Source organism: Ranitomeya variabilis, chromosome 4 (genome assembly GCF_051348905.1).
Source record: "Ranitomeya variabilis isolate aRanVar5 chromosome 4, aRanVar5.hap1, whole genome shotgun sequence".
NCBI lineage: Eukaryota > Metazoa > Chordata > Amphibia > Anura > Dendrobatidae > Ranitomeya > Ranitomeya variabilis.
In genome coordinates, this window is record NC_135235.1 from 501,054,035 (window position 1) to 501,078,957 (window position 24,923).

A 24,923-nucleotide genomic window follows, 5' to 3' on the forward strand; every position below is an offset into this window, starting at 1 on the left:
TTTTTGAATATTTAATAATAAAATGTTATAATGCACTGTTACATGCTAATTTTAGTAAGATATATGTCCTCCTTTATCAGATATGCGATTTTCAATGCATTTTGGCATTGATTCTACCAAGTTTTTGCATACATTCTTCAATTCTTCATCATGGAGCCACACTTGTATGGCATGGTTTATCATGCGTTCTTTGGTTGTACAGTCCATTTTTCCAAGACGTCTCTTCACAATGCTCCACAAATTTTCTATAGGATTTAAGTCTGGTGAATTGCCAGGCCAGTCCAGCACTTTTACTTTATTTTCTTCCAGGAATTTTTTCACTTGGAATTGTGGCATGGAGCCAAATCTTGTTGGAATGTCCCTTCAAATTTACGCCTGAATGGCACAATGAAACGTTTTAAAACGTCTATGTATTTGGATGAATTCATCATACCATCAACAGGAAATAAGCTCCCTGTACCATCAGCTGTAAAAAAAAAAAAAAAAAAAAAAAAAAGCCCCAAAACATCTGTTTTTGAGGGTGTTTTACAGTTTGTTGAATATGATCAAATCGTAGTGGTTCATTTTTGCTTCTTCTAACAACACTTGTTCTGTACCCTTGAACAAAAAGATGGGTTTCATCACTGAAAATTACCTTTTTCCACTGGCTAGTTGAGCAAGATTTATTTATTATATATTAAAACTGGTTTTAATCACTGACTGGTAACCAACTTACGATTTTACTTAAAAAATGCTGTGTCCCATTTAATTTGCACAGCACTGTATCTCTGTTCAGCATCCTTGGATGTGGTGGAGTGCTCTTCCCAGGCGGCAAGTAATTGTGTCAAAACTTGCTGCGTGCTGTGGCTCAATGTATGCAGGGTGGACTTGGCTTCAAAGAAATCTTTAACAGGTCTACCTTTTCAAGGGTCTCGCATATTTGAGACCAGGTTATGCAAGGTTATTTCAGACGCAACAGGCGCTAGAAGCACCCTGCTTTCTCAGTCTAGGGCCAGCTTTCCCTTTTCGGAGGTGTGAGACCTTGCAAGTTTGTACCTTTCGCTAGTTTCTTGCACTGAATGAGTCAGGCTGGCAGGTTAGACTAAAGGTCTCCTAGGAGCCAAGGAGAGCTACCTTTATGGAGCGACACTTGCTAGACACCCCCTCTGGGTCCACAGGTGGTAGAATTGTTTGCTTTCCCACAAACAAAAGTTCATTTTAATCAGTAGATTTGGAAATAAGAATAAGTTCCACAATTGGATGTGATTTAAAAAAAAAAGTTTCTGCGCTGGGATAATCTTATAAATGTGCCCATGCTGAGTACTGTGTAATGGCTTTGTCTGACCGTACAGGAACATGGTCATACCACATCTCCTGGGCAGGGGAGGAAGCAAACCAGTATACAGGCATTACAGCATGGGATCACAGCTGATTCTTTCTGTGTGGTAAAACATTTCACTGCCTGTTTTTAAACAAGGTTTTACTGCAAAGAAATAATTATTTGTGATCCCCTGCTGTAATGCCTGCGTACTCTTTTGCTTCCTCCCCTGGTCAGGAGCTGTGATATGATCAGACCATGTCCCTGCACGGTCAGACACAGCCATTACACAGTACATAGCAGGGGCACATTTATAAGATTATCTCGGCACAGGAACATATTTGCTTAAACAAATCCAATTGTGGAAATTATTTCAAGTTATATTGATTTTGTTCTTGGGTAACGCCACTTTAAGAGCCAGTTTCGATCAAGCGATAACCTCTCTCTTTCAAGCAGGGGTGATTTGTAATTGTCCCGACTTCAGAGCGCATCACAGGGTTTTATTCAAACCTACTCGTTATCCCCAAAATACGTGGCTTGATGCTTCCTAATTTAGATTTCAGGCACTTGAACAGATGCTTTCGGCTAGGTCACTTCAGGAGTCGCCCTGGTCAGTGATTGTATCCATGGAAACCAGAAAGTTTCTTTCTTCAGTAGATATTTGAGATGCTTAGGCTACTTTCACACTAGCGTTAACTGCAATACGTCGCAAATGCGTCGTTTTGCCGAAAAAACGCATCCTGCAAAAGTGCTTGCAGGATGCGTTTCTTCAGCATTGACTAAAATTAGCTACGCATTTGCGACGCATTGTCACACGTCGCAACCGTCGTGCGACGGTTGCGCCGTGTTGTGGCGGACCGTCGGGACCAAAAAACGTTACATGTAACGTTTTTTGCTCCCGACGGTCCGCTTTTTCCGACCGCGCATGCGCGGCTGGAACTCCACCCCCACCTCCCCGCACTTCCCCGCACCTCACAATGGGGCAGCGAATGCGCTGGAAAAATGCATCCGCTGCACCCGTTGTGCGGCGGAGACAACGCTAGCGTCGGTGACCTCGGCCCGACGCACTGCGACGGACCGAGCCCGACGCTAGTGTAAAGAAGCCTTATTTGCATGTGTCAATTTTTCCCGCCCATCAGCTATTTCTTTGCTTTGCAGTCAGTCAGAATCACTCTCCATTCAGGGCTCTCCCATTCAGGGCTGGCCACAGCGCCCCAGGATATTTACAAAGATCCTGGAATTCTGGCATTACTAGTGTCCATGGGAATAATTGTTTTCTCCTATCTGGGCGACATTCTTGTCAAAGCACCATCCTTTGCTCAAAATCTAGAGAGCTTACATATCGTTCTTCAGTCCCTGGAGCGATTTGGTTGGATTGTCAACAGGACAAGGTCTGTTTTCTTTCTAACACAGTGGCTACTTTTTCTGGGATTGAGACTCGACACCTTTCAGTCCTCGGTATTTCTTCCAGAGGAAAAGAGATAATCTCTTCAGTCTTCCATCAGAACTTTGAACTGACCAGGTAGACATTCCCATCTTTTTTGTACGAGGGTCCTGGGAAAGATGGTTGTGACTTTCAAGTTGGTGTCGTTTACTCATTTTTGCTCAAGTCCTCTACAGAACATGCTCCTAGCACCTTGTGACAGATCAATACAGTCCCTGGATTTGCTTATTTGTCTTCCCTTTCATTGCTACCAGTCTCTCAGATGGCGGTTGACGTCACACCTGTTTATCTTAAGGATGCTCTCTTTGTTCCATTCAGTTGCAAGTGCTCACCACGGATGTCATACTATCTGTTTGGAGAACCACTTTCCGTCTCTTGACGGTCCAAACGCTTTGGAGCAGGCAAGAAAGACTGCTCCCAATCAACGCATTTGAGTTCAGAGCTATCCGTCTGGCTCTTTTACATTGGCAGCACCTACTCCAGGGATTGCTGATTAGAGTTCAGTCAGAAAATGCTACTGCTGTGGCCTTTATCAATCGCCAAGGGGGCACATGAAGCCCATCAGTTATGGCGGAAGTAGCAGGTATTCTGGAGTGAGCAGAGGTCAACGTTCCTCTTAATTTCTGCAGTTTATATACCAGTGGTAGACAACTGGGAGCCAAACTTTTTAAGTTGCCAGCAGCTACCCACAGAGTAGGCTTTTCACCCAGAGGTGTTCAGGCTGATCTGTCGACGGTAGGGTATACCTGATGTACATCTATTGGCAACCAGACTAAGTCACAAGGTACCAAAATTTGTAACAAGGTCTCTTTGGATCGACAGGCGACATCCTGGTAATCTCCCCAGGTCCCAGTTCACCTTGCCTTCTCTTTACACCTTTACCCCTTCTACCCAGACTTCTCTAAAAGATCAGGGTAGAAGGTGTTCCAGTCATTCTCATTGCTCCAAATTGGCCTCGGAGTGCCTGGTATTCAGATTTTATCAATCTTCTGGCTCATGTCCCATGGGCTCTTCCAGACCTTCTGTCCCAGGGTCCGTTCTTCCTTCTGAATTTACTAGTTCTTAATTTGATGGTGTGGCTATTGAAGCCACAATTTTTGAGGACTGCAGATCTGTCTGGATAAGTCATCCATACTATGATTAGAGCTCGGAAGCCATCCTCGTTGTGAGTTTACCATAGCACTTGGAGGACTTATTTTCTCTGGTGTGAGTCTAACAGTACTTCACCTATAGTGTTTTTTTCCCCTTGCCAGTGCTGACCTCCTTACAGTTGAGTGGAAGCAGGGGTGGCGCATAACTTCCTCAAGGGTCTGGTATCTTCCCTGGCTATTCTGTTTCAGAGGGATTTAGCATTCTTACACCAGGTTAAGACTTTTCTCCAGGGGCTGGCACATGTTGGGCCACTCATCTGGTCCCTTTGGACTCTTGGGACCTTAATCTTGTGTTGGAGGCTCTTCAGTTCTTCAGGTCTTTTTTTTTTTTTTTTTTAAGGTAGCTTCCCTTATAGCCATTACTTCAGTTAGGAGGGTCTCTGAGCTTGCGGCACTATCTTGTCACTCCCCTTACTCTATTCTCCATCAGGCTAAGGTAGTGTTGAGGCCGGTTCTGTCTTTTCTCCCTTAAGTAGCTTTACTTTTTTACTTTAATGAAGATTATTGTTTTACCTTCCTTTTTGTCCAGCACCTTCTCATCCTAGGGAGAAGGCTCAGCACAGCTTGGACGTTGTTAGAGCAGTAAAATATTATTTATTGGCTACTGCGTCATTTAGGCACTCCGATTCCTTGTTTGTTATACCACAGAGGCCCCGTAAGGATCAAGCCGCTTTTAAAGTGACCATTGCTTGCGGCATCAAGTCTGCTATTGTGCAGCCTTTTAAGCATAAGGCTAGGGAGGCCCCATTAAAGATTATGGTGGTAGGACCTTCCTGGGAGGTTTGTCATCAGGCAGTGGATTTGCAGCTCTGTAAAGCAGCTACTTGGGCATCTGTGCATAGTTTTTTTTTTTCTGCAGCAAAACCTGATCTGTCTTTGTGGTATTTCCTGAAGAAGAAGTCATGATGACTTCGAAAACGCGTAGAATAAACGACCATCATCCTTTAACCATATTTTGCATTCTGAATTGTCTGGCAGCGCGGATATTATCTCCCTGGATAATAACTCTAAAGAAAATGTCATATATTTCTCATAAAAAAATATAGTGATTTATTGGATTGTCCATCAAAAAGCATCATAGCAGCAAAACATATCATAGGTGAAATGGTTAAAAAGAGATTGTCCATTTGTCCATATCAAAGTTTGTTCCCCATCTTTCCTGAGATTCTGAATGGTAAATGGCGTCTGTCTCTGTCATGGAGTAGAATTCACCAAGAAGCACATGGCTACTAGCTATTCATTCTGTCTTTGTGGAGTCTTTAGTCCGTAGAGTGAAGGAGGAGGCAGGAGAAGGCCCCAAGTGACAGCCCCCACCGAACTAAGAGCCGTAGATATACAGTAGATGTCCCATAGAGCACGTGTTCTCTCTATATGGTGTTAACTTTTACTCTGAGCTAAATATACAGAAGTAGCATTTGTAATGTCAGCCAAACATTCCACGAGGCTCAGTACAGAATTGAGAAGAATAATAAAAATTAAATAATTAATATTTAACAGTGGGTTTGTGGTTTTAATTACTGTGGGTCATCATGCAGATTGTCTATATTTATTGAAGCTAATCCAAATGAGGTTTCCATGCAGAAGACTCTTCAATTAATGACATATAATGACTTAACATGAAAATGCATTGATGCTCTGCAACTCAGTTGACCAATAGGTGGAGAGAGCACCCTCCTTCTGTGAACCACATAGATGCTGAAGTCTTTGTTGACTGCTGCATTTTAGGGGTTAAAATGTTTGAATTGGTGCTGATTTTCAGCATGAACCAAGTCCCAATGATCGTGTGGGTAGAGCAGCGGTTTTTGCAGGATGAACAAGATTTATATATCTTTAGAAGCATCATGATATATGTATGTGTGTATATATATATCGAGTGGGAATTAAACCCTACACATGACGGATATTGACACATACAAAGCAAGAATGAATCAAATTACAAATGTTGTTTTTTCTTGTTAATCTTTTTCTGCCCCATGACAGTCTAGAGTACTGCGCTTCTCTACTGATCTATATGTTTTTATGCACAAGTACGAAGGAAACTTGATACTTCTGTGTAAATGGGGAGGAGGGGGTGACATTAGAAATTTTCATAAGCAAAAGAGCTGAATGAAGTCCCCGATACCTTTGTTGAACAGGCTTTACCTTGCCTCCACAGTCTTGCTCTGGATAAGCCTATTTGCAGCAGCCTTGAGCTGTGTGTTCTTGCCTGTCTTGAGCTCACGTGATGTGATATCTGCCAGCTCAGACTGTTCTTCTTCCTCGGACAGTTTAATTTTCTTTGGCTGCCTGCTCAAACATCTAAATTGGTATTTGGAGATCTCTTGATCCATGGAGACTGCACAGCTCTTTTAACTATCAGTGCACAGCCAGGAAGCCACTTTACCTTTAGGCCAGGGAAGAGTGTTGATTTTTTTCCCCCCCTGTATCCTTAGGATTGCAGAAACTCATGGAAGAGCGTAAAATAGTAATGACAGGGTAAGATGCAAACAGGTAAAAATAAAAAGTTTCCCCCCAGATATAGCTTGATCACACGTATCAGAGTAGATGGCTAAAACAAAGTATGAATATGGACTTATCCTGCAATTTTGTATTTACTGTTCAAGCTTTGATCTACTAGATCAGACATGGAGGTAAATGAATACATAGTGGGCAGTAAAGTTACCAAGGCCAGTATAGTATCATGCATACACTACCGTTCCAAAGTTTAGGGTCACTTAGAAATTTCCTTATTTTTGAAAGAAAAGCAGTTTTTTCCAATAAGGCTAACCTTAAATGAATCAGAGATACACTCTATACATTGTTAATGTGATAAATGAATATTCTATCTGCAAACGTCTGGTTTGTAATGCAATATTTTCATAGGTGTATAGAAGCCCATTTCAAACAACCATCACTCCAGTGTTCTTATGGTACTTTGTGTTTGCTAACTGTGTAAGAAGGCTAATGGATGGTTAGAATACCCTTGAAAACCCTTGTGCAAGTATGTTAGCACCGCTGAAAACATCTTGGCTGATTAGCGAACCTATAAACCTGACCTTCCTTTTGAGCTAGTTGAGAATCTGGAGCATTACATTTGTTGGTTCCATTAAACTCTCATAATGGCCAGAAAAAAGTACTTTCATGTGAAACTCGATAGTCTATTCTTGTTCTTAGAAATGAAGGCTATTCCATGCAAGAAATTGCCAAGAAACTGAAGATTTCCTACAACGGTGTGTACTACTCCCTTCAGAGGAGAGCACAAACAGGCTCTAACCAGAGTAGATAGAGAAGTGGGAGGTTCCGCTGCACAACTGAGCAGCAAGACAAGTACATTAGAGTCTGTAGTTTGCAAAATCGACGCCTCACAGGTCCTCAACTGGCAGCTGCATTAAATAGTACACACAAAATGCCAGTGTCAACGTCCTACAGTAAAGAGGCGACTCTGGGATGCTGGCCTTCAGGGCAGAGTGGCAAAGAAAAAGCCATATCTGAGAGTGGCTAATAAAAGGAAAAGATTAATACGGGCAAAAGAACACAGACATTGGACAGAGGAAGATTGGAAAAAAGTGTTATGGACAGACGAATCCAAGTTTGAGGTGTTTGGATCATACAGAAGAACATTTGTGAGATGCAGAACAACTGAAAAGATGCTGGAAGAGTGCTTGATGCCATCTGTGAAGCATAGTGGAGGTAATGTGATGGTTTGGGGTTGCTTTGGTGCTGGTAAAGTGGGAGATTTGTACAAGGTAAAAGGGATTTTGAATAAGGAAGGCTATCACTCCATTTTGCAACGCCATACCCTGTGGACAGCGCTTGATTGGAGCCAATTTCATCCTACAACAGGACAATGACCCAAAGCACACCTCCAAATTATGCAAGAACTATTTCGGGAAGAAGCAGGCAGCTGGTATTCTATCTGTAATGGAGTGGCCAGCGCAGTCACCAGATCTCAACCCCATTAAGCTGTTGTGGGAGCAGCTTGACCGTATGGTACACAAAAAGTGCCCATCAAGCCAAACCAATTTGTGGGACGGGCTTCTGGAAGCATGGGGTGAAATTTCTCCAGATTACCTCAGCAAATCAACTGCTAGAATGCCAAAGGTCTGCAATACTGTAATTGCTGCAAAGGGAGCATTCTTTGACGAAAGCAAAGTTTGAAGGAGAAAATTATTATTTCAAATAAAAATCTTTTTTTCGAACACCTTGTCAATGTCTGGACTAGATTTTCAATTCATTTAGCAACTCATTTGATTAATAAAAGTATGAGTTTTCGTGGAAAACACAAAATTGTCTGAGTGACTTGAAACTTTGCAACCGTAGTGTATATCCTCACAATTCTAATAGGAGCCATGCAAGATACTCTTCAGTCATCTCATGGTTACCCGCTACTACTGCAGTGCCTAATGTCCACTAGTGTAGCTGTGGCAGAGCTATCTTTGTGTATATGTAAGGCAGATGGGGCAGGAGATGTACAGGTCCTTCTCAAAAAATTAGCATATAGTGTTAAATTTCATTATTTACCATAATGTAATGATTACAATTAAACTTTCATATATTATAGATTCATTATCCACCAACTGAAATTTGTCAGGTCTTTTATTGTTTTAATACTGATGATTTTGGCATACAACTCCTGATAACCCAAAAAACCTGTCTCAATAAATTAGCATATCAAGAAAAGGTTCTCTAAATGACCTATTACCCTAATCTTCTGAATCAACTAATTAACTCTAAACACATGCAAAAGATACCTGAGGCTTTTAAAAACTCCCTGTCTGGTTCATTACTCAAAACCCCCATCATGGGTAAGACTAGCGACCTGACAGATGTCAAGAAGGCCATCATTGACACCCTCAAGCAAGAGGGTAAGACCCAGAAAGAAATTTCTCAACAAATAGGCTGTTCCCAGAGTGCTGTATCAAGGCACCTCATTGGTAAGTCTGTTGGAAGGAAACAATGTGGCAGAAAACGCTGTACAACGAGAAGAGGTGACCGGACCCTGAGGAAGATTGTGGAGAAGGACCGATTCCAGACCTTGGGGAACCTGAGGAAGCCGTGGACTGAGTCTGGTGTGGAAACATCCAGAGCCACCGTGCACAGGCGTGTGCAGGAAATGGGCTACAGGTGCCGCATTCCCCAGGTAAAGCCACTTTTGAACCATAAACAGCGGCAGAAGCGCCTGACCTGGGCTACAGAGAAGCAGCACTGGACTGTTGCTAAGTGGTCCCAAGTACTTTTTTCTGATGAAAGCAAATTTTGCATGTCATTCGGAAATCAAGGTGCCAGAGTCTGGAGGAAGACTGGGGAGAAGGAAATGCCAAAATGCCTGAAGTCCAGTGTCAAGTACCCACAGTCAGTGATGGTGTGGGGTGCCATGTCAGCTGCTGGTGTTGGTCCACTGTGTTTCATCAAGGGCAGGGTCAATGCAGCTAGCTATCAGGAGATTTTGGAGCACTTCATGCTTCCATCGGCTGAAATGCTTTATGGAGATGAAGATTTCATTTTTCAGCACGACCTGGCACCTGCTCACAGTGCCAAAACCACTGGTAAATGGTTTACTGACCATGGTATTACTGTGCTCAATTGGCCTGCCAACTCTCCTGACCTGAACCCCATAGAGAATCTGTGGGATATTGTGAAGAGAAAGTTGAGAGACGCAAGACCCAACACTCTGGATGAGCTTAAGGCCGCTATTGAAGCATCCTGGGCCTCCATAACATCTCAGCAGTGTCACAGGCTGATTGCCTCCATGCTGCCACGCCGCATTGAAGCAGTCATTTCTGCCAAAGGATTCCCGACCAAGTGTTGAGTGCATAACTGAACATTATTATTTGATGGTTTTTTTGTTTATTAAAAAACACTTTTATTTGATTGGACGGGTGAAATATGCTAATTTATTGAGACAGGTTTTTTGGGTTATCAGGAGTTGTATGCCAAAATCATCAGTATTAAAACAATAAAAGACCTGACAAATTTCAGTTGGTGGATAATGAATCTATAATATATGAAAGTTTAATTGTAATCATTACATTATGGTAAATAATGAAATTTAACACTATATGCTAATTTTTTGAGAAGGACCTGTAAATTGGAAAGACACTTTAAATAGGTTGTCCTCCTTGTAACTTTACGCGTCTCAGCCTATGGAATGCTAAAAGTAACAAACTGAGCTTTTATTTACCGTTCCTATGACCAGTGCTGGCTGCTTCGGTCTTTGTTGATCAGTTGCAGCAGTGACATCACATGTGCAGCGTTTGTAACTGCTGCAGTTGATCAAAAGGTTGGCCTACTGGTTGTGCCAATGTAAAAACCCACTAATTGCCTGCAGTGCTGTAGACTTGTGTTGAACAATGCAGTGACGGAGAGTCAGCACTGGACTCAGGGAAGGGGGAGAAAGCTCATTTTTGTTATTTTATACTTCCAAAGCTGCTGTCACACATTCAGTATTTGGTCAGTATTTTACCTCAGTATTTGTAGCCAAAACCAGGAGTGGGTGATAAATACAGAAGTGGTGCATATGTTTCTATTATACTTTTCCTCTATTTGTTCCACTCCTGGTTTTGGCTTACAAATACTGATGTAAAATACTGACCAAATACTGCTAGTGTGACGGCAGCCTAAGACTGCAGTGATAAAAGTTGAGGTCAAGCCTTTAAGTTCAGTGGTTCAGCATGACATCTAAAAAGTCAACAGCTGCATAATTCATCATGGAAACCACCAAGAAATGTCTGAAAGTCCATAGGGGTTTCATACCTGTAAACCGCTAGGGGGGCACCCATGTTGGCATGCATTCCTTGTAGGCCCATTGCTTTATCACACAGCAAGAAGTATATGTAGCTCAGAAGAGCCTGCTGGATCCTTTCAGGACTCCATACTACAGTGTGCTTATGGAAAATTGCCGTGTACTAAATCTTAAAGGCTGGATTCACATTGTATCTCAAACTATTTCTGCATCTGGAGATCAGTGCATTTTCCATAACGCTATATGGCTGATATGTTGTCATTGGTCAGGTTTTTAAGTTGACTGAAGCTATAAGCAGCTTGTGTAGGTAGCTGTATGGCCATGTACTGCAGGCCATTAACCATAAAACTGTATTTAGCTGCTGACAATTTAAAACCTGCACCAATCTCCATGTTTGTACGGTTTGCGTCATAGCAAATGCACATTAGCCAGTGTGCGCGACCACAATTTGTCTCTTCCCATATAGTGGAAGCACTTGATGATACTTTTACACAAATTCTCAACATTTTCTAGATTTTTTTCACAATTTATCCCAAGATTTATATATCTAATGATGACTATTGGGTGATGTTTAATATGTTAATAGGGTCATAATAGAGCTTAATTTCACAGCTTATATTCTTTGAACCCAACAGTGTCAGTGTCTCCATCTGTAGATGGTGTCCACCAGGAGGCTCTCTAGAAACGTATTAAGTTAAATCTTTTATTTGCCCATATACCAGTTGTTAAAGCAATTAGCTGCTAAAACTCATTAAGTACAGTGAAGCCGTCAGCAATTAGTACTTCAGAGCACTAGCATATCCTTAATAACCCCACAGGATCTCATCTCCAGAGATGCAACACAAACTGCAGAGAGGAGGAACTCATTTATACCACTAACATATTCAATCAATAAACCATGAGCGGAATATCAAGACAGGGCTCTGTGTCCATGCTGTCCTTATAAAATCCCTCAGTCCAACCTCTAGCGTATTGCACTTATGTATGGATTTACTAGACATAAAAAAAAATATCTATGAATCAAGTATAATGTAAATCTGTGAATGCTTGAGCAGATTCTTTCTACTTCCTGAAGAGCAGCGTTCTCTGAGACTATGGTCTCTGCATGAAGTGCATTTCTTGCCTTTTTAATAGAATCCGAATTATTCTGCAGTCCTGCCTGGCCTACTGTGTTATTGGGGTTGTCCTACTGGTGTTCTTTTGATTCCCTCCAGGAACAACCCCTTAAAGCAGATCTGTCACCAGAATGCACAGTAGGTACTGCATACATTAATAAATAGGCCTATTATTTGTAAGGCTTGTGTTCTTATTTCGAAATTCCAAAATGGCTATATAATTCTTTTTGAAAGTTTAAGCTTGGTCTTCACCCAGCTTGCTTGATTGCTCCTCAGGGTCCCTCCTCTGCTGCTGAGATCACACTAAAGACAATCAGTTGTCAGTCAGTCTGCAGGGGCGGAGGCGGATTACACTTGGATTCTTGAGTTCTTACTTTACAGTTAGACTTACGAAATGCTATATATTTTTTTTAAATCAGATTTTTATTAAAACAAATGTCAAAAGTTACAGCAGAACATTTGGCATTAAACAGATCCTTATATATCAGGTACAATAATAGCAAGCATACAAACCAATGTTCATATGTTTTATAAACCAAATTCTGCCCCCCTCCCCACAACCAAATATCCCTTTTCCCCTCTCCCCTTTGTGGTGTGCAAAGCTGATTCCCCCCCCCCCCCCCCTTTGATTTTAGGTAGTTGCAGCTTTTCCAACTTTATTCTGGGGACCCCTCTTTTCCACATTAGATCTCTAAATATATTATGTATTTTCCTGAACCAGTACTTAGGAATCCAGTTTTCCCCAAGCACTCACTTTATTCCTCATTTTGGTTACCAGAGAGCTGAGATTTAAAGGGGTATAATCCTGTGGCTTTCTGGTAATGTAACCTAGGCATTTAAATTTCTGTACCACAGGAATATTTGACAGACCCACCCAAACAGAGGTGTCCATAGTATCTAAAGGAAGCCGAGCATACCTTGACCAATTTGTAGTCCGGTCTGAAAAGGTTCCAAATCTTTCAATTGTATCCATTATATTTGGAAGAGAGATGTTTGAATTATTAACAAACAATAAGTCATTGGCGTTGAAGGCAATCCTTTCCTCTTTGCTCCTGTACTTTAAAGGAGTTCTCCCACCAACAAATTGCATGTTAATCAATAGATCTTGGAATAATAATAATAATTTCCACTATAACGTGTTTAAAAAATGTTCTTGTGCTAAAATAATGTTGTATACACTATGTTCCAAATTATTATGCAAATTACATTTTTCTCGGATTTTCCTAAATGGTCAGTGTAAATGACAGTCAGTCTAATAAAAGTCATCACCCGTTAGAGTATACATCGAATTTTATTGAAGCAACCTCCCAATGATAACAGTATAATCTCCAAAATGAATAAAAACTCAAAATGCACTGTTACAAATTATTAGGCACAGTAGTATTTCTAAACATTTGATATGTTTTAAAGAACTGAAAATGCTCATTTGTGGAATTTGCAGCATTAGGAGGTCACATTTACTGAACAAAAAAGCTATTTAACTCCAAAACATCCTAACAGGCCAAGTTACATGTTAACATAGGAGCCCTTCATTGATATCACCTTCACAATTCTTGCATCCATTGAACTTGTGAGTTTATGGAGAGTTTCTGCTTGTATTTCTTTGCATGAAGTCAGAATAGCCTCCCAGAGCTGCTGTTTTGATGTGAACTGCCTCCCACCCTCATAGATCTTTTGTTTGATGATACTCCAAAGGTTCTCTATAGGGTTGAGGTCAGGGGAAGATGGTGGCCACGCCATGAGTTTATCTCCTTTTATGCCCATAGCAGCCAATTACTCAGAGGTATTCATTGTCATGCATGAAGATGATTTTGTTCCTGAAGGCACGTTTCTGCTTTTTAGACCATGGAAGAAAGTTGTCAGTCAGAAACTCTATTTACTTTGCTGAGGTCATTTTCACACCTTCAGGAACCTTAAAGGGCTCTGCCAGCTGGTTCCCCATGATTCCAGCCCAAAACATGACTCCTCCACCTCCTTGCTGACGTCGCAGCCTTGTTGGGACATGGTGGCCATCCACCAACCATCCACTACTCCATCCATCTGGACCATCCAGGGTTGCTCGACACTCATCAGTAAACAAGACTGTTTGAAAATTAGTCTTCATGTATGTCTGGGCCCACTGCAACCGTTTCTGCTTGTGAACACTGTTTAGGAGTGGCCGAATAGTAGGTTTATGCACCACAGCACGCCTTTGAAGGATCCTACACCTTGAGGTTCGAGGGACTCCAGACGCACCAGCAGCTTCAAATAACTGTCTGCTGCTTTGTAATGGTATTTTGGCAGCTGCTCTCTTATTCCAATGAATTTGTCTGGCAGAAAACTTCCTCATTATGCCTTTATTTGCATGAACTCTGTCTGTGCTCTGTTTCAGTCACAAATCTCATCAGAGTTAGATGATCACTCTTAAGTTTTCGTGAAACATCAAATTTTTTCATACCTTGTCCAAGGCATTGCACTATTTAACGCTTTTCAGCAGCAGAGAGATCCTTTTTATTTCCCATATTGCTTGAAACCTGTGACCTGCATAATAATGTGGAACATCATTTTTGAGTAGTTTTCCTTTAATTAGAATCACCTGGAAAACTAATTATCACATGTGCTTAAGATTGATTTCAGTGATTCATTGAGCCCTGAGACACAATACCATCCACGAGTTTATTTGAAAAACAAAACAATTACATCTTTATGACACTTAAATCCAATTTGCATAATAATTTGGAACACAGTGTATGTTCCCCTGCTATGCACTGTGTATTGTCTGTGTCTTACCGTATAGGAACATGGTCTGATCATATCACAGCTCCTGGGCAGGAGAGGACGTAAGAGTATACAGACATTTAAAGGGAATTTTCTTATGCACCAGAAGTCTAACCTCCCTCGAGTTACAGTATTTGAAAACCGAGTATTAGCTGAATCCCCCATCCAAGAGCTATGTTAGCGTGCTAATGGACTCATTTGTCATATGTGTCTCTTGCATTAGGCATTATTAGGCATTTGGAATTAGGCATTAGGTGAGTATAACTGTTATTTTTAAATAAAAAGTGTGTTTTGTTTTATTTCAAATAAAAGACTTTATTCTGGCCGTATCTTTATTTACCACGCAACTATAGGATTAGTAATGGATAGGTGTCTTGTAGATGCATTTCTATTACTAAGCCGTGGGCTTGATGTCACCTCACAATACGAAGGTGACATCAACCTCACAAATATGAACCCCACTTCCCACTGCTATAGGGCAAGTGGAAAGAGCCAGGCAAAGTGGGGGGACCCCATACTTTTTTTTTTTTTTAAGTTATTTATTTTGAATAACTAAGACGGGGTTTTCTTTTTTTAAATTATTTATTTACAGCTCACAAGCCGACAGATAAATACTCCCATCAGCCGCTCCTGATCTTCCTGTTATTAGCAGCAGCAGGTGGCGGCTGATGGGAGCAATAGTCCTATCAGCCGACACCAATGTCCGGAGGTAAACTTTATACTTCCGATCATAGCTGCGGGCTCATGCTGTCATTTGACAGTGTGGGAACCGCGGCTGCCTGACTGGGGGGGGGGTGTGTGATGATTTTACCTCCGATCAGAAGCAGTGTTTGCTGTGCTGTCTCACACACGACAGCACAATAAACACCCAGTGTTCAGGGGGAGGGGGGGGGGGGGGGGTCGAACCCGAACAGCAACACGGACTTCCTGGTGAAGTTAATGTTCAGTGTCCGTGTCCGAACAGTAGCTGTTGATGACCTATGCTTCTCTGTTGATGACCTATCCGGCCTGTCCTCCAGACAGCAGTGCAGTGGGCCTTTGGCCTCGTAGTCTGTCTTATACAGCACCGCTGCGTAGTCTTCCCCCCCCCCCCCCCCCCCCCCTCCACTGGTATAATACATTTATTGGTAAGGAATATGGGCTTTTAAGCATTATATCTGTTCAGGTTTCCGGGTGCTCTGCTCACATGCATCCACTCAGTACCAGAGCATGGCCACTACCCCTAAAATGCTCTTTTTAGTATTTTTGTTATACAGCCATTCTGATATGGATTATCAATGTAAGAACGTCAGATGCAAGAGATCTATTTAATAAGGTATGCAGTTTTCATTATGAACTCGGATGACTGATACATTAGTGACGGAGCCAAATTTTTGAAATCTGACCAGTGTCACTTTATGTGGTAATAACTCTGCAACCCTTCAACAAATCCCAGTGATTTTGAGAGAGTTTTTTCATGACACATTATACTTAATGATAATGGTAAATTTAGGTCAATATGTTTTGTGTTTATTTATAAAAAAATATAAAAAATTTGAGAAAAATGTTAAATTAGCAATTTTCTAAATTTGAATGATTATCCCTTTAATCCAGATGGTCATACCACAGCAAACCATTAATAAATAACATTTCCCACATGTCGGCTTTACATCAGGACCATTTGTAAAATGTTATTTTTATTTTGTTAGCATTTTAGGAGGTTTAAAAATGTAGCAGCAATTTTTAATTTTTTTCAAGGAAATTACTAAATTTATTTTTTAGGGATTTATCCATGTTTGAAGTGACTTTAGGGGTCCCATATATTGGGGAAACCCCCAAACGTGATACCATTTTAAAAACAGCACCCCCTGACATATCAAAAACTGCTATCAGGTAGTTTATTAACCCTTCAGGTGCTTTACAGGAATTAATGCAAAGTGGTATGACAGAAATGAAAATGTGTATTTTTACCACCTAAATGTATCTAACTTGTGAACAGATTACTATAGCAGTCAGACTCTAAGGCCGCTATTTGGTCATGAATTGCCATGGCAAACATCAGGACCACACAATCATGATCTGAGGGCACAATTTGGATAAAGAGGAGGCCCCTACACTCTGTTAACCATTTATAATGATGTAGTCACTATTGACAGCAGTGTCTAAAGGTACCGTCACATTAAGCGACGCTGCAGCGATAGCGACAGCGATGCCGATCGCTGCAGCGTCGCTGTTTGATCGCTGGGGAGCTGTCACACAGACCGCTCTCCAGCGACCAACGATGCCGAGGTCCCCGGGTAACCAGGGTAAGCATCGGGTTGCTAAGCGCAGGGCCGCGCTTAGTTACCCGATGTTTACCCTGGTTACCAGCGTAAAAGTTAAAAAAACAAACAGCACATACTCACCAGCGCGTCCCCCAGCCTCTGCTTCCTGACACTGACTGAGCTCCGGCCCTAACAGCAGAGCGGTGACGTCACCGCTGTGCTTTCACTTTCAGTTTAGGGCCGGCGCTCAGTCAGTGTCAGGAAGCAGAGGCTGGGGGACGCGCTGGTGAGTATGTACTGTTTGTTTTTTTAACTTTTACGCTGGTAACCAGGGTAAACATCGGGTTACTAAGCGCGGCCCTGCGCTTAGTAACCCGATGTTTACCCTGGTTACCAGTGTAAAATATCGCTGGTATCCTTGCTTTTGCTGTCAAACACGGCGATACACGGCGATCTAGCAACCAAATAAAGTGCAGACCTTCTAGCAGCGACCAGCAATTTCACAGCGGGATCCAGATCGCTGCTGCGTGTCAAATTCAGCGATATCGCTATCCAGGTCGCTGCAACGTCACGGATCGCTGGCGATATCGCCTAGTGTGACGGTACCTTAAGGGGTTAAATAGATTTGGATGGGGCTAACAGTGATCGTGGATGATACAGCAAGTTGTCAGCTATAGTGGACAGCCAACAGCTGCTGGATTGTCCCCTGTATGGGGAGGCTATTCTCTTATATCTCAGGTCAGTTAAAATACGTATTGGCTGTCATTAAGGGGTTAATGTGCACTATGGTATTGGTCAAACATTCTCAGTAGGTCATCAGTCCCCATGTTGGGACCTTTGAGGAGACACACATTATAGTGACAGTTTCATATGCTGCTGTTAATAAAGTGTGCTTGATCAATTATGTAAAATTCATTAAGAGGCACATGCAGGAATTCTCATAGTATATTCTCCCAGTGAGCCTGTGTCTTTGTTTTTGTATCTCAATTTGAAAGGTTACGTCTTTTGTTATGCTCTATGGAGCAAACGAGAGCCAGACAAACAGATTGTGCATACACTAGCTGCCTTTTTGTCAGAGTTGGATTCACATCTACACAGCTCAATACCACTGTATAATTTTAGTCCATGCCTTTTCCACTTCCAACTGTATGCTAAGGAATGATGAGCAGGATTAATCACCCTTTCTTTGTATTGAGGGTATAGGAGTCTGCATAGCTGTTGGCTTCCTCCCATCTTCTTAGACAACAAATAATTAGAGATAAATTATGCAAAGGGGAGATCAGATGAAAAATGCCATTTAAATACAACTTTCTGCCTCTCTTGTTCAGAAATTAGCTGATTAAATCTACTTTTTTCTCTTTTGCCCCCTATTTCTATACAAATAGTAGTTATACTATTCTGCATGTAATCCACATCATATTGAATTGCTGGCAATGGTTTTTGGCTTTAGTATTGTCCCTCTTGTATTTGCACTTCCTGCTAGCAAGTGTCATTATTTATTATCAGGAAGCCAGCACGGACGCACGGCTCACTAGGGATGCAGACACGTGGGACTGTAAGCAGCCGAAGCGGCAGAAGAAAGAGCCCAAACAACTAATATCAGACTTCGGTAAGATGCGGTGAGGTGAAGGATGACACACTGTTTTTAGTAGGTTTAATTGGGAGGAAGCGTTCCTTTTATTTACCAACTGTCTCAGTGGGGTTCAACAGTTTGTTTTTAAAAGTGTGAGCACATGAGCGTTAATAGCCGGTACAGAAATCGTGATCTGGAAAGGAGCAGTGACACAATTAATCCTTCTTACAGTGAGTGTCACATAAGCAACATTTACCACCTACCCACAGTATAGGTGATAAATGTGGATTGCTGGGGGTCTAACTTCTGAAGCCATCACACATGGAGAGGCAGTGGCTATGCCTGACCACCTCTTCTATATACCTTGAATGGCCCAATGGTCACACATGATCACTATCACTCCATTCATACTGTTGACTGCTCAATTTTCATGAACAATCGTCACTGTTAAACCACAAGAAATTAAACATTTATTATCAATTCTATAGATATATAATTTTAAAGGATCAGCCCCTTTAAAGGCAGTGTCTCAAGAATATCGCTGTACACTTCTGTGATTGGTGTAACCTTCCAGGTCTTAGTGGAATCTTCAAATTGCAATATAGAATGAAAATGACGTTCTCTTGTGAAGCCCTAGCAAACGCTGTATAGATGGGCTAAGATTTTCAGCAGGCCCCTGATAGCCATGTTAATTCGATACACAACCCACTATTAATTCCTGTCAGTAAGGGGTTAATAGACCAGAAAAAGTTGTGCACCACTTAGAGTAAAGCAGTTTCACCATCAGAGTCAACTGATATAAAGAGTGGGTGGAATATGATGATAGATTACTTGAAATGTCTCGCTCAACATAGCACTCAAGACTTTATGATGAATTAAAGTGTTAATAAAGTCCAAAAAGTTGTGGCGTGGGTTCGGCTAGAGGCACTTTATATTCATAAGTCATATGTTTGCATTTCAGTCCCACAACATAATTAATGTGTAGTTGGTTTTAGCCAGAATCTTAATTGCTGCTTTAATTGTTTGTTTTAGTGTCTGACTCCTCTGAAGATGATTTATTCAAGAAAGCCGGCAGCTTGGGGTAAGCAGAGGCAATAACTTGTGAATACTAAAATTGAAGAAGTGCTTTAATAACACGGCCGCTCTTCAGTATCTGCAGATCCTTCACTTGTGAGATGATTGTTGTTATGACCAGAAGATCGGGCAGCTCTTGGACTTCTCACTTTTCTCGCTGGCCTTAGGCCATTTATTGCGTCTACTTATCTTGCCGCGTTCGGAGTGGACGCCCTCTAAGTCTCTTCTCACACTGTAAAACTTTCACCGGTTTTACTGCCGTGTGCCGTTCTGCCTCGATGCTTTGGGGGATTGTGTTTCCCTCTACTGTTATGAACTCATAAACTTGATTTTAGTATGCTAAAGTCCTTCAGGAGTCATGAGTTTTTATCATGGGCTTTAAATCACCTCCATAGTCCCAGGACTGCTTTTTTATACCGCCGCCGAAACCAGGCAAAAGAGGTTCCAAGTGCTCTGTGTCACCGGCCATTAGTCTTCTACTGAGAGATTGCATCTTTTCTGATCGTAGAGATATAAACAGGGAATGGAGAGTTTGCATTGCCCTAACATTTCTTTATATACTATTCCATAAATCATTAACCATTTATCCCAGCTAGACAAATAATTGACATGCCAGTCAATGCAAAAGTCTCGTGAGAGGGCATAGCCCCTGCTTCTATGGTTTTCTCTGCAATACCCAGAAATCTGAACTATTTTCTGTGGCGATTGTAGAGTTTTATTACATTGCTGTGCCTTCCCGCCCGCCCACACGTACGGACAGGTAGACCCGAGATATTATTGATGACTGCAGCTTCAAGTGAAGAAATAAATGTCTGTCTGCAGGACGTCTGATAAAAACTATTTACCATTGTATGTCTGAGAACGGTATCACAGCGCATGAATCCCCGTGGCGTAATGGAAAATAGCCATAAAGCTGGCATCAAGCATGCAGTTTTGGGTGCTGTGTTTTTTTTTTTTTTTTAAGCCAAATCTAGTAGTAGACTGAAAAAGATAGAAAGTGTTCTTCTTTTTTCTTCTGAATTCTCTTCTTGCTTTGGCTCATAAATATCCACATTTTTGTCCATATCTGAAAAAGATCAATACTGCCATGATGGAGGCCATCCTGTGTCCACAGTGACTCCGTCTGCTCCATTCAAGTGAATGGCGCCATAAGATTCCTGTAGGAATAGCTTTATTTTCAGTGATTCTGACACACCGTGCTCAGTGCAAAGCACTGTATAAGTGTGAACTTAGCCTTATAAACTGCACAGAAAGGTAGCATTTACCTAAAGATGCCTTAGATCTGTGCCTGTAGCTGCATCCATGAGACGGGCGAAAGAACCTTTAACTATGAGTGCGCTGGATATTGGGTATTAAAGGGAACTTGTCAGCTGATGAAATAAGCTCTCGCATGAACTTTTTTTTTTCCCCTCCTATAAACTTGTATGCAATGTAGTGTCAGTGTGATAATATACTTGCCCTTTCTCCTTTATCGCTGTTTTGCTCCTCTTCTCAGTGACGTCGCCCCTCTTCCGACTCTCCGGCTCACTTTATGCTCTATGCTTGAGTCGGAAGGTTACTTTATAATATAAGTCTGTAGTGCCTGATCACAGCGTGATCTGAAGAGCCGTGAAGTCTGGAACAGCGCTGGACAACTGAGAAGACCCCAATAGGGCGAGTACTTTAACACACACACTACAGTACATACCCATGTATACAAGGTTACCCTCTTAGTGACCGAGCCATTTTTTACAGTTCTGACCTCTGTCACTTTGTGATAATAACTCTAGAACGCTTCAACGTATCCCAGTGTTTCTGAAACTGTTTTTTTTTCGTGACATATTGTACTTCATGATATTGGTAAAATTTTGTCTATGAATTGCATTTATTTATGAAAAAAACTGAAATTTGGCCAACATTTTGCTATTTTCTAAATTTTGTATTTTTGTGTCCTTAAATTAGTTATGTCACACAAATTAGTTCATAAATAACATTTCCCACATGTTTACTTTACAGCAGCACAATCAATGTTTTTGTTAGGAAGTTATAAGGATTAAAAGTTGACCGATGATTTTTCAATTTTCCAACAAAATTTACAAAACCATTTTCTTAGGGACCACATCACATTTGAAGTGACTTTGCGGGGTCAATATGACAGAAAGTACTGAAAAGTGACATCATTATAAAATCTGCACTCCTCAAGGTGCTTAAAACCACATTCAAGAAGTTTATGAACCCTTCAGTTGCTTCATGAGAACTGAAGTAATGTGGAAGGAAAACATTTACATTTAACTTTTATCATAAAAATGTTTAGGTTAAACCCAAACTTTTTTTGATTTTCACAAGGGTAACAGGAGAAAATGGACCATAAAATTTGTTGTGCAATTTCTCCTGAGTACGCCAATACCCCAAATTTGCTGCATTAATTAGCAGACGCCATGCCGTGTTTGGAGACCTCTGAACAGTGGAAATCCCCAACAAGTGACCCCATTTTGGATACTACACCCCTCAAGGATCTTATCCAGGGGCATAGTGAGCATTTTTAACCCACAGGTACGACACAGAATTTGATAACATTAGGTCGTCCTTTTGAATATGTCATCATTAATGTTGAGCACAAGTTCTCGCTATTCCAGTTTGCATCGAGTGCTCGGATATGCATCAAATATTGTGGGTGGTCAAGTGACGTGCTCGAGTCCCTGCCCCGCATGTTTCGTGGTTGTTTGACACCCAAAAAAAATCAGACAGGGATCCATCATAATCCATGCATACCCGACCACCCAATTCAAACTTGAGTAACGAGTTCTTGCGCTGAAAACTACTTGTTTTATCGTCGGGTTTTTTTTGTTTTTTTTATTACTTTTGAAGAGAAAAAAAAGAGAAAAAAATTATTCTACCTCCAGCCCTATGCTCTAACCACAACTCCAACCCTAACTGTAAAGGATGGAAAATATTACAATTTGTTTATTTTATCATTTTATTTCTAACACAGGAGGTGACAAAAGGGGATTTGATGGTTTTTTTGTTTTTTTTTTAAATTTTTAACACTGTGGTAGACCCTATCACAGTGATAAAAAGAAAAAAAACATTAGAAAAATTTCCGTATTGTTGCCGGTACTGGCCGACAGATCTCGACGGGTGCACTGCTCATGCATTTTTTTCCAGAAATGTGACAGAGGGCTGGGTGACCCCATTTCTCTCTACTCTGACATGCTAGATAATATCAGAGGAGAAAGAAATTAATTTTAAATCTGACTTTTTTTTTTTTATGTGATCGCCTTTATTCGGTGAATAACAGCGTTCATGTGACAGGGAACCGTAATAACCTGCCCTGATCATGTTCTCCAGGATCTCAACTACCCCCGGTAGCTGAGACCCTGGAGGTTTTCTGATGCTGTGATGCACTATACCCTTATTTTTCAGTGCCGTTAAAAAGCGGCAATGAGGAAGAAGTACCCTGAACTTCCGCCATTATGAGGGGTTTCATCGGTCGTTAAGGGGAAAAAATAAAGTTGGGCATCTCTAAGTGATGAAGGAATGAGAAAAGAAAAACATTCTTTGTGGTCTTCATTCTGGCAACTAGGCCTTATATTGGACTTCTACTGTCTGTTCTTCACATGGACATTAGCAGCAGTAGACTGACTGAGACCCTATTTGATTACATAAAAGTGCTAAGTAAACATGATAATTTGGGCTAAGGTCATTGTGAAGGGTCATGGTCAATGGTGTATCCTCTGTTACCTACTGTGTACAGAGGTGTTACCTGTCGTAATCTTGTCTGTGATGATAATGAGACTACTGAAAAGTTATCTCTATGAAAGAAGTGTAAGTCTAGTATATGGTCAAGTGGCCAGCATGCATCTTTAACTGTAAACCTTATCAAAATAGAAACAACACAGTTAACATAGAAACTAGATTTGATATTTTTTTTATTTTATTTTTTTGTGATGACAGAAGTTGTTGTGTACTTCATGGCTTGAGTTGGACAGTAAATTTGTGCCCCCAAACATGTAGCTTATTAATTCTGTTGTCGATATTGCCCCTTAAATTCATTGAGTGAAATCTGCATTGAATCTGTAACAACATAATCCTCATGTTTCTTATGCAGCCATTTATATAAAATTATTAGGGAAAAGTATAAACAATGTTATACCATGTACATCCAGGCTGGTGTCTTGTGCTTGTTTTCTTTCTTATGGCTCACAGTAAAGACTGATCTAGAGATGTTAGTTTACCTTGACCATTTAACTCACATCAACTATACGAAAACCTTCTTGTGTTAAAAACAAATACTTTATTAAATGCCTAAGAACAAAAATAATCTAAATTGAACACTCGGGCACAGACAAAATATGCACATATATAGAAAGTGGTCAAAAATACACCATTTTATCAATGCTGGATTCAGCAGCCAGGAGAAGGGTATTACAGGCCTGTACACGGAAAACAGAGTCACAAATCAAAGTAAAGGGAAGGATGCAATAATAGCAAGAGAAGAAACAAACAAATTCATACATTTGATGAATAAAAATGTCTGTTAACTAACAGATATACTTTGTGTTTCATCATTCATTATACTTTTTTGTGAATCAGGTTTCAGTAGTATTCCCCACCCCCTTGGCTTTTTACCTATTTTGTTACATTACAACCTGTGTTTACATTGTTTTATAATCCGATTTGTGTGTGATGCATCAGCACTAAACAGTCTAAGTTGGCGAAGTGAGAAAAATATAGGCATAAATTAAGTTTATGGGAGCAAATATCTAAAAATTGGCATATGTATTCTCCCGTTTTTCTATGAAGCCCCCCAAAATTCCTAGTGTAAGCAATTACTTTCATAGGTCACATGCTTAGTGAAAGGAAGTCCACCTGTGTGCAATCTAAGTGTTGCATGGTCTGCCAGTATATACACACCTTTCCTGAAAGACCACAGAGGCTGCAACACCATTACGTAAGAGGCACCACTAACCAAACAATACCATGAAGACTAAAGGTACCTTCACACTTAGCGACGCTGCAGCGATACAGACAACGATGCCGATCGCTGCAGCGTCGCTGTTTGGTCGCTGGAGAGCTGTCACACAGACCGCTCTCCAGCGACCAACGATGCCGAAGTCCCCGGGTAACCAGGGTAAACATCGGGTTGCTAAGCGCAGGGCCGCGCTTAGTAACCCGATGTTTACCCTGGTTACCAGCGTAAAATGTAAAAAAAAAAAAAAAAACAGTACATACTTACATTCGCGTCCCCCAGCGTCCGCTTCCTGCACTGACTGAGTGCCGGCCCTAACAGCAGAGCGGTGACGTCACCGCTGTGCTGTACTTTCACTTTACGGCCGGCGCTCAGTCAGTGCAGGAAGCGGACGCTGGGGGACGCGAAGGTGAGTATGTACTGTTTGTTTTTTTTACATTTTACGCTGGTAACCAGGGTAAACATTGGGTTAGTAAGCGCGGCCTTGCACTTAGTAACCCGATATTTACCCTGGTAACCATTGTAAAACATCGCTGGTATCGTTGCTTTTGCTGTCAAACACAACGATACACGGCGATCTGACGACCAAATAAAGTTCTG

At 41.3% G+C, this 24,923-nt stretch overlaps 1 protein-coding gene across 2 annotated transcripts in view; it reads left to right on the forward strand.

Moving 5' to 3' along the window:
- The window catches only part of BRCA1 (BRCA1 DNA repair associated), a 220,792-nt gene that overhangs the window by 92,031 nt on the left and 103,838 nt on the right, over positions 1-24,923 (forward strand). For both annotated transcript variants that reach the window (XM_077252036.1, XM_077252038.1), the window contains exons 7-8: positions 18,235-18,337; positions 19,334-19,382. In XM_077252036.1, coding sequence (XP_077108151.1) covers positions 18,235-18,337; positions 19,334-19,382 — 152 coding nt within the window. The remainder of the gene's footprint in view (positions 1-18,234; positions 18,338-19,333; positions 19,383-24,923) is intronic.